The following is a 14,269-nucleotide window of genomic DNA, read 5'->3' on the forward strand; positions in this document are numbered from 1 at the left end:
CCTAGCCTTCACACAACTATGGTCATTTTCTCTGAAGGAGAGGGGTTTTTTAAATGGAGTACAAACACTTTCCTCACCACCATCACTGCAGTCTTGAACAGTAAAATTCATGTTTGGTCTGACCTCAGTGAGAATAAGGCATTTGTTACATATCTTATTTTTCCTAGGTTTTGGGGGAAAGCATCAACATTTCTTGAAGCTGCTTTCCATACATAGGATTTGCTCTAAAACCTGTAATTCACTAAGGCACCTCAAAAAAAGAAAAGACGTGACTTCCTGCACTGGATGCCACAGAAGCGGAAGGACAGGAATTGGTAGAGGCTTAGTATACACGCTCTCCTGTGGCAAGCTTATATTGCCTTCCAGAGAACTAGGAAAAGAATCTTCTTTTCTAAATCTGATGATATTATGTTGGGGACCTTATACCTCTTAACTGACACCTCTGGAGCATCTTACTAAAATATGGACAGGTGAGCAAGCAGCAATCCAGAGCGCTGATTTAGAAGACTGCCGATTATGATGGCAGTGGGAATGGGAGTGAGCAGGGTTACATCTTAGGCAGGATTGCATCTCATCTGGAATATGACAGAAGTACCTTTTACTTTCATATTGACTCCTGAAGCTCTTTACCATTCTTCCTTCACTGACACACTATTCTCACAGCACCACTAGCACCTGCCTCCTGCTGGGGTGTTGTCCTCAGGACCCTCAAGAAGTTGCTTTGGCTAATGCTGCCCCCTCTTTCTTCCTTGTGCCACTGGGATGCTGGGCCTGATCCTTCCTTCCTCTATTCTCTCTCTTCCTTGCTGGTTTTGAACAGCAGATGTTGCTCCAGGACTGTGCTGAGCAACAACCGCCAGGACTTAGCATGAAGCAAAACTGCCCTTTTTAGAACAAGATGGGTAGCTGTGTTAGTCTGTATGTAGCAAGGGGGAAAAGCAAGAGTCCAGTAGCACCTGGTTTGAAGAAGTGAGCTCAGGAAAGCTCATACCCTAACACAAATTTTGTTAGCCTCGTAGGTTGTACTGGACTCTTGCTCTTTTCTATTGCCCTTGTTAGTATTTCACACATTTCTCATCCAGATGGTAAGGCCATATTTGGATTACACCATTTCAGGCTGCAGTGCATTCAAAGTTCTTCCACAAAGAGAGAGAAATGTTGTGTCAGTTAGAGAGCTAGGCAAGGCCCTTTCTTCCCAGCGTGCTAGCTTTCTGTGTGGAGGGAATTCTTTTTATGGAGAAACATCCAATCAGAAAAGCCCCCCATATCGTTTGAAGCTTTATATCCCAGGCACAGATCTACCACTGCAAGGCATACTAGCCTCGACATAAAAGTATCCGGCGCTTTACCCCTTCCCAACAAAAATGGCTCATTGCTGATTATATCATTTTGGACTCCTCGGTGCTAATTAAGCACTGGGTGACTGTGCTTAACACTTCATGATCCTCAACATTTGTGCTTTCTTCCCTTGTCACTTGGGGAGAAGAAATGAGCGGAACTCGCCTGTGGGAGAGGATGCTGTACTCTCGTCTTCTTTTTGCCTTGAGAGCCGGCTGCTGAGTTGGCTTCCACGTGGGGATTCATTGCTCCCTGTGAGCAACTGGTCTCTTTCCAATTCCCTCTGTTTGGGCTGCTGGGAAAGAGAAGATTTTAGGATTGTATAAGGAGAGCCTTGCTGGATCAGACTGAAAATTCTCACAATGACTGGACAGATGCCTCTAGGAAGTCTACAAGCAGAGCTGAGGCCTCCTGCTGTAGACCCCCGCCCCCACTCCCTGCCAGCAATCGGCATTCACAGGTATACTGCCTCTGATCATGGAGGCTCCATGCAGACATCATGCCTAATTGCCAACAATAGATCTGTCCTCCACAAAATTTGCCCAAATCCTCCTTTAAAGCTATCCAAAATTATCACTACATATTGTGGCAATAAATTCCACAAGTTAAACATTCTGCATGGATGAGATCTTCCTTTAGTCTGTACTGAATCAACTGCCAGCCAAATTCATTGAGTGATCCCAACTTCATTCATTACAGGGAAGTTCTTTCTACCCTCTTTTTTCTCAAACTCACGCATCATTTTATAAATCTAGGAAACCAGGTCAGAGAGAAGTCAACTGTCTAATAGAAAAGTTAATCATGTTCCCCTACCCAACAACAGAATTCATCAATAGAATGAAGGCAAGGTGTCCATCAGGAAGACACTCACCCCATCAAAGCTCGGTCTTGGCGAGTCGTCCTCAGGATCTTCTGCTTCCGTTTCACTATAGCAATCTGGAGAAAAAACACACCCATTGCTCAGCACCAATTGCTCAGCTGCCCGAGAATCTCCATCTTTGGAACACAGCTCTTTCTTGCTACCCATCCCCCACCTGGTGCAGCCACAAATACGGCTCCTGGGGGACAGGGACCCCCAGGAACAGTTTTGGAGGAAGCAGAGGTCAGCCAGTGGGAGGGAGTACAGGGGAAAAATCACATACCCCTTTCCACTTGTGGAGATCTTCTGAGAGAAGCAAGCCAACATTGCAGCAAGGTGCTTCTCCACAACTTCTCTGTCCATGTCAACCAGGAGCCCGGAAGCCATGCTTTACCCACTACCATCTCTAGGCAGGCCCGTTCTCTCCTTCAGGGAGAAAACTGAGGCAAAGTAGGAATTAAGCCTTACCGCCTTCTCCCTGGCCTCCGTCAGAGTTTCTCCATTCTCACCCAGCAATGGGGGTCTAGCCCCCTTAACCTTCCGTTTGCTCCTCACATATCTGAAGAATGTCTTTTTTGTTGTGATGAGCCTCCCTGGCCAGTCTCAGCTCATTCTGAGCACTGGTCTCCCTGACAGCTGCCCCACAGTGCCTAGCTACCCTTTGATACTCTGCTTTGGATGTATTTTTTATTTTTTATTTGATTTGATTTATACCCCACCCTCCTCACAGATGGGCTCAGGGCGGCTAACAACATTCAAAAAATACGTTAAAAGTCACAAAATCATAAAACCAATAATCATTTTTTAAAAGTCATTAAAATATTCCAGGAGCAGGCCATTTAAACAAATATTGGGAGTCCGTATAAGGGCATAGCAGATGGCCGAGGACAGGCCCAGAAAAAGTGGTGGTCTTAGACGAAAAAAGGAGGACACCTGCTGGCACTCAGCCAAAGGCCTGGCAGAACATCTCCATTTTACAGGCCCTGTGGAACTGTAACAGGTCTCGCAGGGCCCGGATCTCCAGTGGGAGAGCATTCCACCAGGTCGGGGCCAGGGCAGAAAAAGCTCTGGCCCTGGTTGAGGCCAGACGGATGTCCTTTGGGCCGGGGACCAACAGGAGTTGTCTTTCCCTCCATTTCTTGGACATCTCTTTTTTCCTCCTTAGCTCATCACAGAGTTCTCTATTCATCCACATCTTAGATCCTCTACCACATTCCCATCTTGTTGGGATGGTGATAGCTTGAGCCCTCAAGACCTCTTCTTTTAGGAAAGCCCACCCTTCACTTGGTCCTTTCCCTTCCAGCATTCTTGTCCATGGAATAACTCTCATCATATCTCTAAATTTATTAAAGTTTGCCCTAATAAGAAGCTTCCCCATCATTGGCAGTCTTCAAGGAGCAGCTGGACAAATACTTGCTGGACAAATACGTGCTTTAGGCTATTCCTGCATTTGGCAGGGAGTTGGACTAGATGGTGTCATGATCTGGATGTGCCAGGAAGCCTGTTAGCAGTGGGAGTAGGCCTGCCTACAATTCCCAGGAGTCCCTGGGCCGTTTTGGCGCCCTTTTTGGCAAATCAGAACACAGGGGGCTAGTGCTATATAAGTCTGGGAGGGGGGAAAGCCTGTGTTCTTTCTCCCAGGGAGCAGGCCAGAGGAGGTTTCTGCTAGGGGGAGAGGCCCTCATCCAGGTAGGGTGAGAAGGCAGGTCTGGCAGACAGAGGGACAGGGAATTCAGTCGCGCTTGGGCCTTTTGTTTATTTTACTTTCATCCATCTATTGTTGCTAATGCACCTTGCTTGCTTGCTTGTTTGTTTGATATTAACTGACCTCCTTGTAAATAAACCCTTTTGTTTGTTGTTACTCTGCTGGGTCCTCATGCCTGTTTATTGGCCAAGCTATGGAGGTCAGCAGTAGGGTTGCCAGGTCCCTCAAGTCTCCCAGCGGATGCTGGCTCCTACCTCATTGGGGGCTGTTCTTGTTGTGCCCGTGCGCGCACACGCTCCTGGTGTGTGTGATGACGTCACTTTTGACATCATCACGCAGGGAGGAAGGGCAGAGAGTGCAGGCAGCGCTCTCTGTCTCTCTGGCCACCGCTGCCATGCCCCTTGTCCCTGTTGGTGTGGGCAGCGCACGGGCGGCGGCGGCAAGAGAGCTCTTGCATGCGCCACGGCCGCTGCGGCCCCTGTGCTGCCCGTGCCGGCAGAGACAAGGGGCGTGGCGTCGGCGGCGAGAGAGAAAGCAGGCCGTGGCCACCGCAGCTCGCTCTCTCGCTGCCGCCGCCGTGCCCCCTGACCCAGCTGGCGCCAGCTGCAGAGCGCTGGCAGCAGCCGTGGCGAGAAAGCGGGCGGCGGCAGTGGCAGTGAGAGTGGCGTGCTCTTGCAACTGCTGCCTGCTTTCTCTCTGCCACCGCCTGCTCTCGCGGCGCAGGAGCATGCCCTGCACCCAGGGGGACGCCGCGCCACCCGGGGAGGGGGCACTCCAGGGAGCGCCCCCCCGCTGGCCAGGTAAGCGGGCGCGGGGGAGGGAGGGTGGGATCGGGAGATCCCCCACCCCAAGCGGGGGGATGGGAACCCTAGTCAGAAGGGTTAGGAGGGTACTCTGGGCCTTCCCAAGGGACCCTAAATCCCATAAGGTGGCTCACCCTACCTCAGGCATGACAGATGGTCTGTAAGCCCCCCCTTCTAACTGTAATTCTATTAATATTGCGTTTTAAATGCTGTTTTCAGCACAACATGCTAGAAACTTTTGTTTGGGAAATGAAGTTGAAGTATCAACAGATTTTGTAGACTGGGTGTTTGAGAAGCAGATATTGCCCATTCTTGCTATGGAAAAAGATCGATGGGAGTCAATTCACATTACTGATAATGTATAGCTAAATTTTATTACAAGATGTGGGTTAGAGGTCATGGAAACTGAGGTTTGTTTTATTTTAGGCAGAAAGTCATTCAGTCCTGAACATGTTTGATGTGTAAATGAAAGCAGAAAACAAAGCAAGTCAAAAAGCTTGTACAGAAATCCTGTACTGCAGCTTCAAGTTGAACTCCATATTCAGGCTAGTTAGCAAGATAAAGTGTGAAGTATGTGGATTCCAAACAGATGCCCTCAACAGAAGCCTACCTTCTTGACTATGCGGACTAGATTTAGAGACTGGCAGGTACTTCATCATCGATGTGATCAAACGACTAACCCACCTGGGAGGGGAAAAAACTCAGAACATTTTAGATTGCCCTGGAATTCAGTCCAATTCCCAGACAAAAATTCTCATGTTGTACACTGGAACATCGAAGACAAGTCTCTACCCAAACCATGCCTGCATTGCTTCATAATCATAACCCAAAACCACGATGCTTTGGAATCTGCATGATAACTGCTTTTTTCCATATCAAGGAATTTTGACAGCAGTGCACACAAACTTCTGATAACGGATACTCCCTCTGTTTCTTCAGCTCTTCTGCAAATTCCTGGAGGGAATTTCATCACTTAAAAATCCACTTAAAATCCAACACCAAATATAGTTTACAAAACAGAAATGAGAGAGGAGGAGGGTCTCAGCAGTTTTTCATGAGGTCTGGACCTGAACTCAATGGTGCCTAGCTGCTGCCTGGCTAACTCTCGCTGATCTCAGCAGTGATACTTGGAAGCCAGAATGCAGGGAGTTCTCCACTGGAACTGCAACTAGGTACAACAGTGCCTGGCTGTGCCTCCCTCCAACAACAGCAACTGGCTACATGAGTTGCTCTGCCCAGCAAAGCAGCAACTTTGGGAAATCAGATGACTCGTTAAGGATCACAACACCATCTTTGTACAAAATGCCTTCATTTGTTTATTTTAAAAGGTTCGTGTCCGTGCCTGGCTCCCAACGAACTCAGGAGTCCAGGCAGGAAACAATAATATAACAATAGTTAAATTAAAACAATTCAAATATTTTTTTAAAAACACCAATCTAACAACACTTGTCTGTCTCACTAGCAGGATATTCCCCATTTCTCCAGGCTGCACTGAAAGCTTTGCAGAATAATTCTGTTTTACAACCTTGCTGGAAAGCTGGAGGATAGAAACTCGGATGGCATTTTGTCGAAGGCTTTCACGGCCGGAGAACGATGGTTGTTGTGGATTTTCCGGGAAGACCACGGCAATACAGCCTGGAAAATCCACAACAACCATCCTATGGCATTGTTTATGGAAATGTCCTTGATACTGTATGGAAATGTCCTTGATACTGTATGGAAATGTCCTTGATACTGATTGTACTAATCTCATACTGTGAAATCCGCCTTGAGTCTCAGTGAGAAAGGCGGACTATAAATGACATAAATAAAAAATAAAATAAAACAAACCTTCCTGATCCCTTCTGGGAGACTGTTCCATGAAAATGAGCAGCCCAAATCCCAATCCAAGACCATTATGGAAAATGACTTAGACAGAGGGGGCTTTAGAAGCAGAGCTTGCCAGGAAGAATGGAGTTGCCACATGGGAACACGCAAGGCAAGGCAGTTTTGTAAAGCTGAACCCGAGACTACTCAAGCTGGTACTCTGTGGTTACTTACATGCTCAGGTCAGCCAGTGTTTCTGCTGCGAAGATGAAGGGCTTGTACTTCTCATGTGTGAGCTGGAAGACACTGGAAAAGAGAAACATTTCTTAGGATCCTTTGCTGTCCTGAGTCATTACAAAGTCTGGCTAGAGATCCATATGCCTACAATTATGTGCCAAGGGCTCAAAAATGGGCGAGGCAGCTAACCTAGGAATCTGAAGTCCTTCCATCCTCTTTGTGAGTGCCCCATCAATGGCATTTGGAAGCTACGCAATGCTGAACAAGGAAATATTTATATTTGGATATTTGTACCACACTTTTCTCCACCAATGGGGACCCAAATCAGCATGTAACTTCATTGTCCCTTCCCTATTTTATCCTCGCAACAGCTCCACCAAATAGGTTAGGCGGAGTGTGTGTGACTGGCCAAAGGTCACCCAGCAAGCTTCCATGGCACAAGGGGGATTTGAACCTGGGTTCTCCAGATCCTACTCCAACCACATCGCCACACTCCTTTAGCTATTATCCCTCTCCTGTGAATGGAGCCCACGCATACAGCCACTCCTTTACCAGAAAATTTGAACTCTCAATTGCAATCCCACACAATACTCACTATTTCTTTTTCTGTTCTTTTGTGCTTTCCAGTTTGTAGGCTGACACATTGATCAGGCCTGCTGCCTTCTCATCCTGGGGGTGGGGGGAAGGAATGGGAGGAGGACAAAACAGAGAAGCGTTTCACGCACAACAAACAGCTCAGCCTGCCGCCACTTGTACTGGGTTGCTCTGGAATGCTGCCTGGGTCTCTACAGCTTAGAAAACAGGAATTCTCCAAGATGTTATAACCTGTCCTGAAATTCTGCCCTATTCTCTACTCTTGGCAGTACAGCCCTTGCACCATCCCAGTAGCAACAAAACACAAGTTTGAAGAGGTAGAAAAGAGGTACATTTATCTAGCAGAATTGTTCTCCCTTGCTGGCAAATAGCATCTCCGTAAAAACATTTTTCAAATTGTGCATTGGAGCAATTCAGAGTATACGACTGGGACTAGGGTCAGAGTGGACAAGAGGCTATCAGGCTGGGAGGGGCTGTGGTTCATTGGCAGAGCACCTGCTTGGCAGGTACAGTCCCTGGCACCTCTAGTTAACAGATCTGGCAACAGGTGACATGAAAATCCTCAGCCTGAGATCCCGGAGAGCTGCTGCTGGTCAGAGCAGAGAAGACAGACCTGATAGAGCAAAAGTCTGACTCAGTCTAAGGCAGGTTGACAAGAGTTCCCCAATCAGCCAGACATCTGCACGAGCCATAACTTTGGCTCCCACGTAGCTGTCAGCAACTCACATTGGGGTGGCTGTACCAGTAGAGGGATTGTCCTTTCAGCACAAACCAGAACCGTTTCCATTTCTGGGCCATGAAGCCCACGTGGTCTTTCTTCTTCAGGAGCCAACCATCGCAGTCCACCTGCCCCAGATCCTGACAGGAGATCCGCCGCCGGCTCAACCGGGTAGCCATTCCTGATCCAAAAAGAACAGGCAAAATGTGGGGCCACAGGTAAATAAAAACTTTGTACAGATTTTTCATTCTTCAACCAAGAACACTTTTTAAAAGAGTAATAATCTCACACACACACACCCAAAAAAACGTGAGTAAGGAACAAACAAGGTTCCACTTACCTTTCTGTTTCCGTCGATATTCAATGTTGCCCTGAAGGTATCGGCCAGGGACAAAAAACAACAACACAGAATTAGAAGCTAAGGCAAGTAGAAAATAACCCCTTGCGCAAGCAGTTTAATTTCACTTCACAAAGGAAGAACTCACCAAAAAAATCCCATTGGTATAGGCTATATAGCATCACTACCTAAAATCACTTTTTAGCCTGTGGGCACCTTTGGAATTTTATCATGGGATGGTGGGCAGAACCACAAATGACCACCATGAGAGGTGGATACACACACGTACACACACACATGTACACACACACACACACACAGAGGAATCTCAAATATAAGGACAAGAGGAGAAATTCTTAGAAACACACTGGGAAAGAGGAGTGAGAGAGAGAATAAAATCAAAAGTGTGGTTGCAGCTGCTGTAGAAACACGACCTTAATTTGCATAACCAGTCAACTCTCCAGTGGCCATCAGGGATCCCCACTTGACCCTCCACACTTCCTAAAGAGGTTGAATAGGTGCCAGGAAAGGCACCAGTGGGCACCATGTTGGGAATCCCTGCTTTTAAGATATACTAACAAGATCACCTCTGCATAATAATTACGCTTAGTTATTACATGATCAATTTTAAATGCTATCTACAGCGGGCCAAATTACACATTCCCTAGACCCCCCTCATGCAGTTTTTCTGAGCTGGAACAACCCCAGGTTGGGGGGAGGGGGAAGCAGCTATTTACCACATTTTGGAGCCACACAGGGAACCCAGTCTTAGCTTGTTAAAAAATGTAATATCTAGTTAGCCTATTATCTCTTGCTTGAGGCTTCCCCAGCCACATCAACAGCTGAGTGGGTATGATAGCCTAAAATAGTTAGTTGCTCAGGGAAGTGAACAGCCTGTAGCCCAATGTCTGTGAGGGAAGGGAATATTGTTTGCTTGACTGAGATTAAAGACTCACAGAGGGGACAGCAAGGGACCGGGAAAAAGTCCCAAGAAGCTGAAATGGAAAGAGAGCAGAGTTGGCAACTGCTTGAGAAACTGAGAAAAGATTAGACAAAGGAGGCTTGAGGAAATGGGCAAAGGTGACTGGGAATTGTGTGAGGACAGGGCTAATTAGAGATGTGGTGGCGCTGAAATGGCTTCATAGCACTTAAACTATTGGGCTATTGGGGTGGAAGAGAAGAATTTTGGGCTATTGGGGTGGAAGAGAAGAATTTTGTGGGAACAGGACATGAAGCAGGTTGGCTGAACAAAGTGTTTCATGGCAATACCCTGAAAAAGCAGGATTGTGGTAGTGGCAGTCAAAGCCAAAGGAAGGAAAAGCAAAATAGAGAAAATAAGACTGGGAACATATACCAGTTTTAGAGTCTCTCTAAATGAGACAAAGTACATGCGGAGGGTTAAGTGAAGAGAGGAGTAATGCTAGGCGGGAAGACAAGTTCTAAAAAGACAGGCTTTGTCAATTTCCCTCTCTACAGAGCCAGCACCGCTCAGGGGGGTTGTTTATTTCATCTCCTGCTCCCAGAAGGGGAAATGAAACTGACAGAGCATTTGGGGAGGGAGAGGAAATAAACAAACCCCCTGAGCAGCTATCAAATTTGCAGTCTCTGTAGAGAGGGAAATTGACAAAGCCTTCCGATCTGTCTTTTTAGAACTTGTCTTCCTGGCTAGCATTGCGCGCCTCTCTTCACTTGAGCCTTTGCATGTACTTTGTCTCATTTAGAGAGTCACATAGGCTCCTCCCCTTTTGCCTCATGGCACTCAAAAATCATGGCTTACTCATTTATCAACAGTTAAAACAAACAAATCTTGATATAAACACAATAATAAAACCAGTGCCAAGACCACAAAAAACCAGAAAAATCTTGGTGCCAGGAAAGGCACCAAGACAGCAATACAGCCTTAAATAATCTAAGCTAATAATAATAGTAAGAACGTAATTCAAGCACTGAAGTAGAAGCAGTGGCCCGGAAAAGCAGGGTCGTAGTAGGGTCAAAGCTCCCACTATGACAAAAAGCAAAAAAGATGAGGCAGTGAGACAACTGGTTTGCCGCACTGACAGAATCTTCAGCACTCCCAGGAGTGTGTTATGTGCCTTTTGGTGAAAACCTACAAATATCGCAGGGAATACCTGAGAGCTAAGCTACAAGAGATGAATTACACGAGGAGGAACACGTGAAGGGAGTCTCAATGTTAGCGGGAAGCTGAGTTTTAAAAGAAATCAGAAGGTTCTGTCAATTTCCCTTCTCTACAGAGCCAGGGAGATTTGCTGCTCAGGTTTGTTTATTTCCTCTTAGAAAGGGAGATGAAACTGACAGAGCCTTTGGGAGGCAAAGAGGAAATTAGCAAACTCTGAGCAGCATCTCCCTGGCTCTGAAGAGAGGGGAAATTGACAAAGCCTTCTGATCTCTTTTAAAACTCAGCTTCCCGGCTAACATTGCGACTCCCTCCATGTGTTCCCCCTCGTGTAATTCATCTCTTGTAGCTTGGCTCTGAGTTTCCCCCAATATCAAACTGTTTCCAGCAGGGAGAATGCTGCAAGGGGAAGGATGAAGCCCCCATCTCCATTTGTGCTCCAGTCCCAATCCAAATTGGGCATCAAACACACAGGAATCGAGGAGAACTCACAGCTCATGTGTGACTGCTTACTGCTGGACAGGGTGAGGACTCTAAACCTAGCTTGCATACTCCATAAACATGGAATCCAAGAGAAGGTGTCAGAGATCCATGGATGAAAGCAAAACAGTAGATCTTAACGTATTTCTTCAATGCTCACCTCTCTGGAAGAATCAGCAGATCCCAGACCGGTGCTTCCTCTGACAAATCCATTCTCAGGGCTTGAGGATTCTGACAATCTAAGATCCAAGGTATCGGGTTTGATAAGTGCAGCAGCATCTGAGCATTTGTCATATTCCTTGGAGTTTGCCCCAAGACTCTGGTCTTCCAGTGCAGGATTAACAGATATTCCTGGGTAGTGTGGGGTCAAAATCAGCATGCAGTCAGTCAAAACACAAAAACAATTGGGCTTGAAAAATACTTGCTCTAGCAAGACGCCCAAAGTGTCAGTGTATATGAAAAAGCATACAAGAATCTGAAACAAGATTTCTACCGGGGTGCAGAAGCAATATGGGATTCTGTGTACAGTGACATACTTCAGTTCATTGCACTGCTCCTATTTGAACATTTCCACAAAATGGGGTGTGAATAAACCACAGTTTATAAACCTCGGTTGACTGCGATGACTGAATGCAGCCTATGTGCATGGAGTTTTCAGCACCCATCTTCGTTTGCAAATGTTGGCAGATGAGAAACCACAGCCAAATCAGACAGAGACAAAACACCCCATAATAACAGACAGCAGAAAGCCTTCCATGCCCTACCAGAACTAGGACAGCAGCAGAGCCAAGCCCAACATGCTGCACTCACGGGCTGTTCTCCACTGGCAAGACCCAGCTCTCAAGCCCTTTACCTGCACAAGGGAGGTGCTCTTCAGCTCCATGACTCAAACTAATTCCTTCCTGCTCCTCTTCTGCATCTGGGAAGTCTAATGTCAAATCCTCCACTTCCAGCTCAGCAGTCATGCTTCTGAGAGAAGAAAAAAGAAACCCACAACCTTCAAAGCTGTTTGTTGTTCCCCAGAACTTCACATTCTGCGTATCTGGCATACCAGCCCATTGAGCATCAAGAAGGGTTTGATGGTTTCCCCCCCCAAATAAGTGCCAAGTCTGACAGCAGATACCTTCTGGATATGCTGGGATCAATATATCCACAGAGTAGGCTACCACTTTGCCCTTCTCCAATATGGCACCACACCCTTAAAGATGCTGATCATCGGACTGCCCCCCTGAACACTCTTGAGCCATCAGATCAGGAAATTAAAAGTCACAACAATATAAAAAAATACAATATACAAAAAATTATCCCAGATCTCGTCTTCATCATCACCCAATTGCTGGAAAAATTGCAGAAAGGAAGGGAATTTTGAACATTGTTGGTGTAATCTGTAATTAACCAGCTATAACCTCTTGTAATTCAATGCGATATATACTGTTTCATTGTTGTTTGTATTTAGCATTTTACGACTTCTAGTGTTCATTGTATGTTTGTATTTTATGCAATTATAATTTTTTTTAAAAAGTCACAACACTCAAAATAACAGTGGGAGAACTTTTTAATCTCCCAGGACACTCCACTGTTGACCTAAGAGTGGTTGTTCTCAAATAGAGAAACTTCAGAGAAGATTACAACATGAGATTGCTGAAGAGTTCATTCACAAATTCAAAACAATGACTGAATATGGACATCAGATTCTTATCTCACAACAGATGCTCATTTCCTGCCCCTAAGCATTTTACCAGCCCTGACCTGGATAACACAGCTAGCCTGATTCTGTCAGATCTTGGAAGTTAAGCGGGGTTAGTCCTGGTTAGTATTTGTATGGAAGACCCCCAAGGAAGATCGTTGCAGAGGCAGGCAACGGCAAATCACCTCTGCTCATATCTTGCCTTAAAAATCTCAGCAGAGCAGCCATAAGTCCACTATAACTTGACAGAACTTTATACAAACACACAAGCAATCCTCCTTACTCCAATCAAGCTGGTTACATTTTATTTATTATTGATTTATTTTATTTTATTTATACCCCAGCTTTCCCCCCAAAACAGCTCCATGAGGTAGGTTAGGCTGAGAGTGTCAGAACAATTATATGAGGGAATGGTCTTGAATTAACAATACCAAGAAAGGACAACCAGTCCCAAAAGACCATATAGTACTTATTTTTCACAGTCATACCAATTTCATTAAACAGTTGGTGTACACTTTAAGAATCTGATCTACCAAAAGTGACAGCATTATGAATGTTCTGTGCCTGTGGAAAAGAAGAAAGAAAATAGAGCAGAACCACAAGTGACAAAAGGCACAGATTGGACACTTGTCTGCTTCCCTCACGTTTTGATGGGAAATGTAGGCAGCTTGGCGGAATGTTGGACAAGTGACAGTTGAAAAGTCCATTGGACAGCAGTCGGAGAGCCAAGCTGCAAGACCAGGAGGCCTACATTTCCCATCAAAACTTGAGGGAAGCTGACAAGTGTCCAATCTGTGCCTTTTGTCACTTGTGGTTCTGCTCATAGTGTAAATGCTGCTCCACTTGCACGTCTTTTTGGACTGGTTGTCCTTTCTTGGTATTGTTAGGCTGAGAGTGTGACTGGCCCAAGATCACCCTGCAAGCTTCCATGGTGGAGGGGGGATTTAAACCTGGTTCTCCCAGATTCTAGTCCAACACTCTAACCACTATACCATGCTGGCTCACATACCATTGTATTGTGACTCTTTTTTTTTTTGCAGGACCCCTCTCACTTTCTGACTGTGATATATGGGTTCATGATCTCCATTCCTACTAGTGTATGACAAAGGGAGAATTGACCCACAAAAGCTTAAACCCTGGAAAGCAAGGGTTGGTATTTAAGGTGCCACTGGACTTGAATCTTGCAGATCAAGAGAGCAATTCTATTAAAGATTCTATCCTACCTCTTTTCAACTGAAAAAAAATAGCCAAGAATAGAAAGAAAGAATTTTAGCTCTTCTTCTCAAGTAATGTCAAAAGACTTTGCTAGTGATTTGGATGAGATAATGGCTTTTGAGGGCCAAGCTAGAAGTGACGAATCACACCTGAATGGCAAGTGAACAGAGTCATATGTATTCCTCCCTGTTCACTTGCACTCCACTCGTTCACTACGTGTAATTCATCACTTCTAGCTTGGCCCTTAGAAAGAAGTTTCAAGGGGGCTACTCTCTCATTTGAGTGAAAGGTCACTAATTTTTCCAAAAGATACTCCAGTCTTCTTACTGAACCAGAGAGGAAGTCTCATCTCTGGG

At 45.8% G+C, this 14,269-nt stretch overlaps 1 protein-coding gene across 2 annotated transcripts in view; it reads right to left on the minus strand.

Annotated features, from left to right (window-relative positions):
• The window catches only part of CNKSR1 (connector enhancer of kinase suppressor of Ras 1), a 42,126-nt gene that overhangs the window by 5,556 nt on the left and 22,301 nt on the right, over nucleotides 1-14,269 (minus strand). The window contains exons 11-19 of one of the 2 annotated variants that reach the window (XM_054999390.1): nucleotides 11,865-11,980; nucleotides 11,172-11,362; nucleotides 8,401-8,431; nucleotides 8,069-8,241; nucleotides 7,344-7,417; nucleotides 6,746-6,817; nucleotides 5,316-5,389; nucleotides 2,210-2,274; nucleotides 1,504-1,630 (exon numbers count right to left, since the gene is read on the minus strand). In XM_054999390.1, the coding sequence (XP_054855365.1) occupies nucleotides 1,504-1,630; nucleotides 2,210-2,274; nucleotides 5,316-5,389; nucleotides 6,746-6,817; nucleotides 7,344-7,417; nucleotides 8,069-8,241; nucleotides 8,401-8,431; nucleotides 11,172-11,362; nucleotides 11,865-11,980 (923 nt within the window). Of the gene's footprint in view, nucleotides 1-1,503; nucleotides 1,634-2,209; nucleotides 2,275-5,315; nucleotides 5,390-6,745; nucleotides 6,818-7,343; nucleotides 7,418-8,068; nucleotides 8,242-8,400; nucleotides 8,432-11,171; nucleotides 11,363-11,864; nucleotides 11,981-14,269 lie in introns of both variants that reach the window. The other variant, XM_054999389.1, reaches the window with a different exon arrangement.

This window comes from Eublepharis macularius, chromosome 15 (assembly GCF_028583425.1).
Source record: "Eublepharis macularius isolate TG4126 chromosome 15, MPM_Emac_v1.0, whole genome shotgun sequence".
Classification (NCBI taxonomy): domain Eukaryota; kingdom Metazoa; phylum Chordata; class Lepidosauria; order Squamata; family Eublepharidae; genus Eublepharis; species Eublepharis macularius.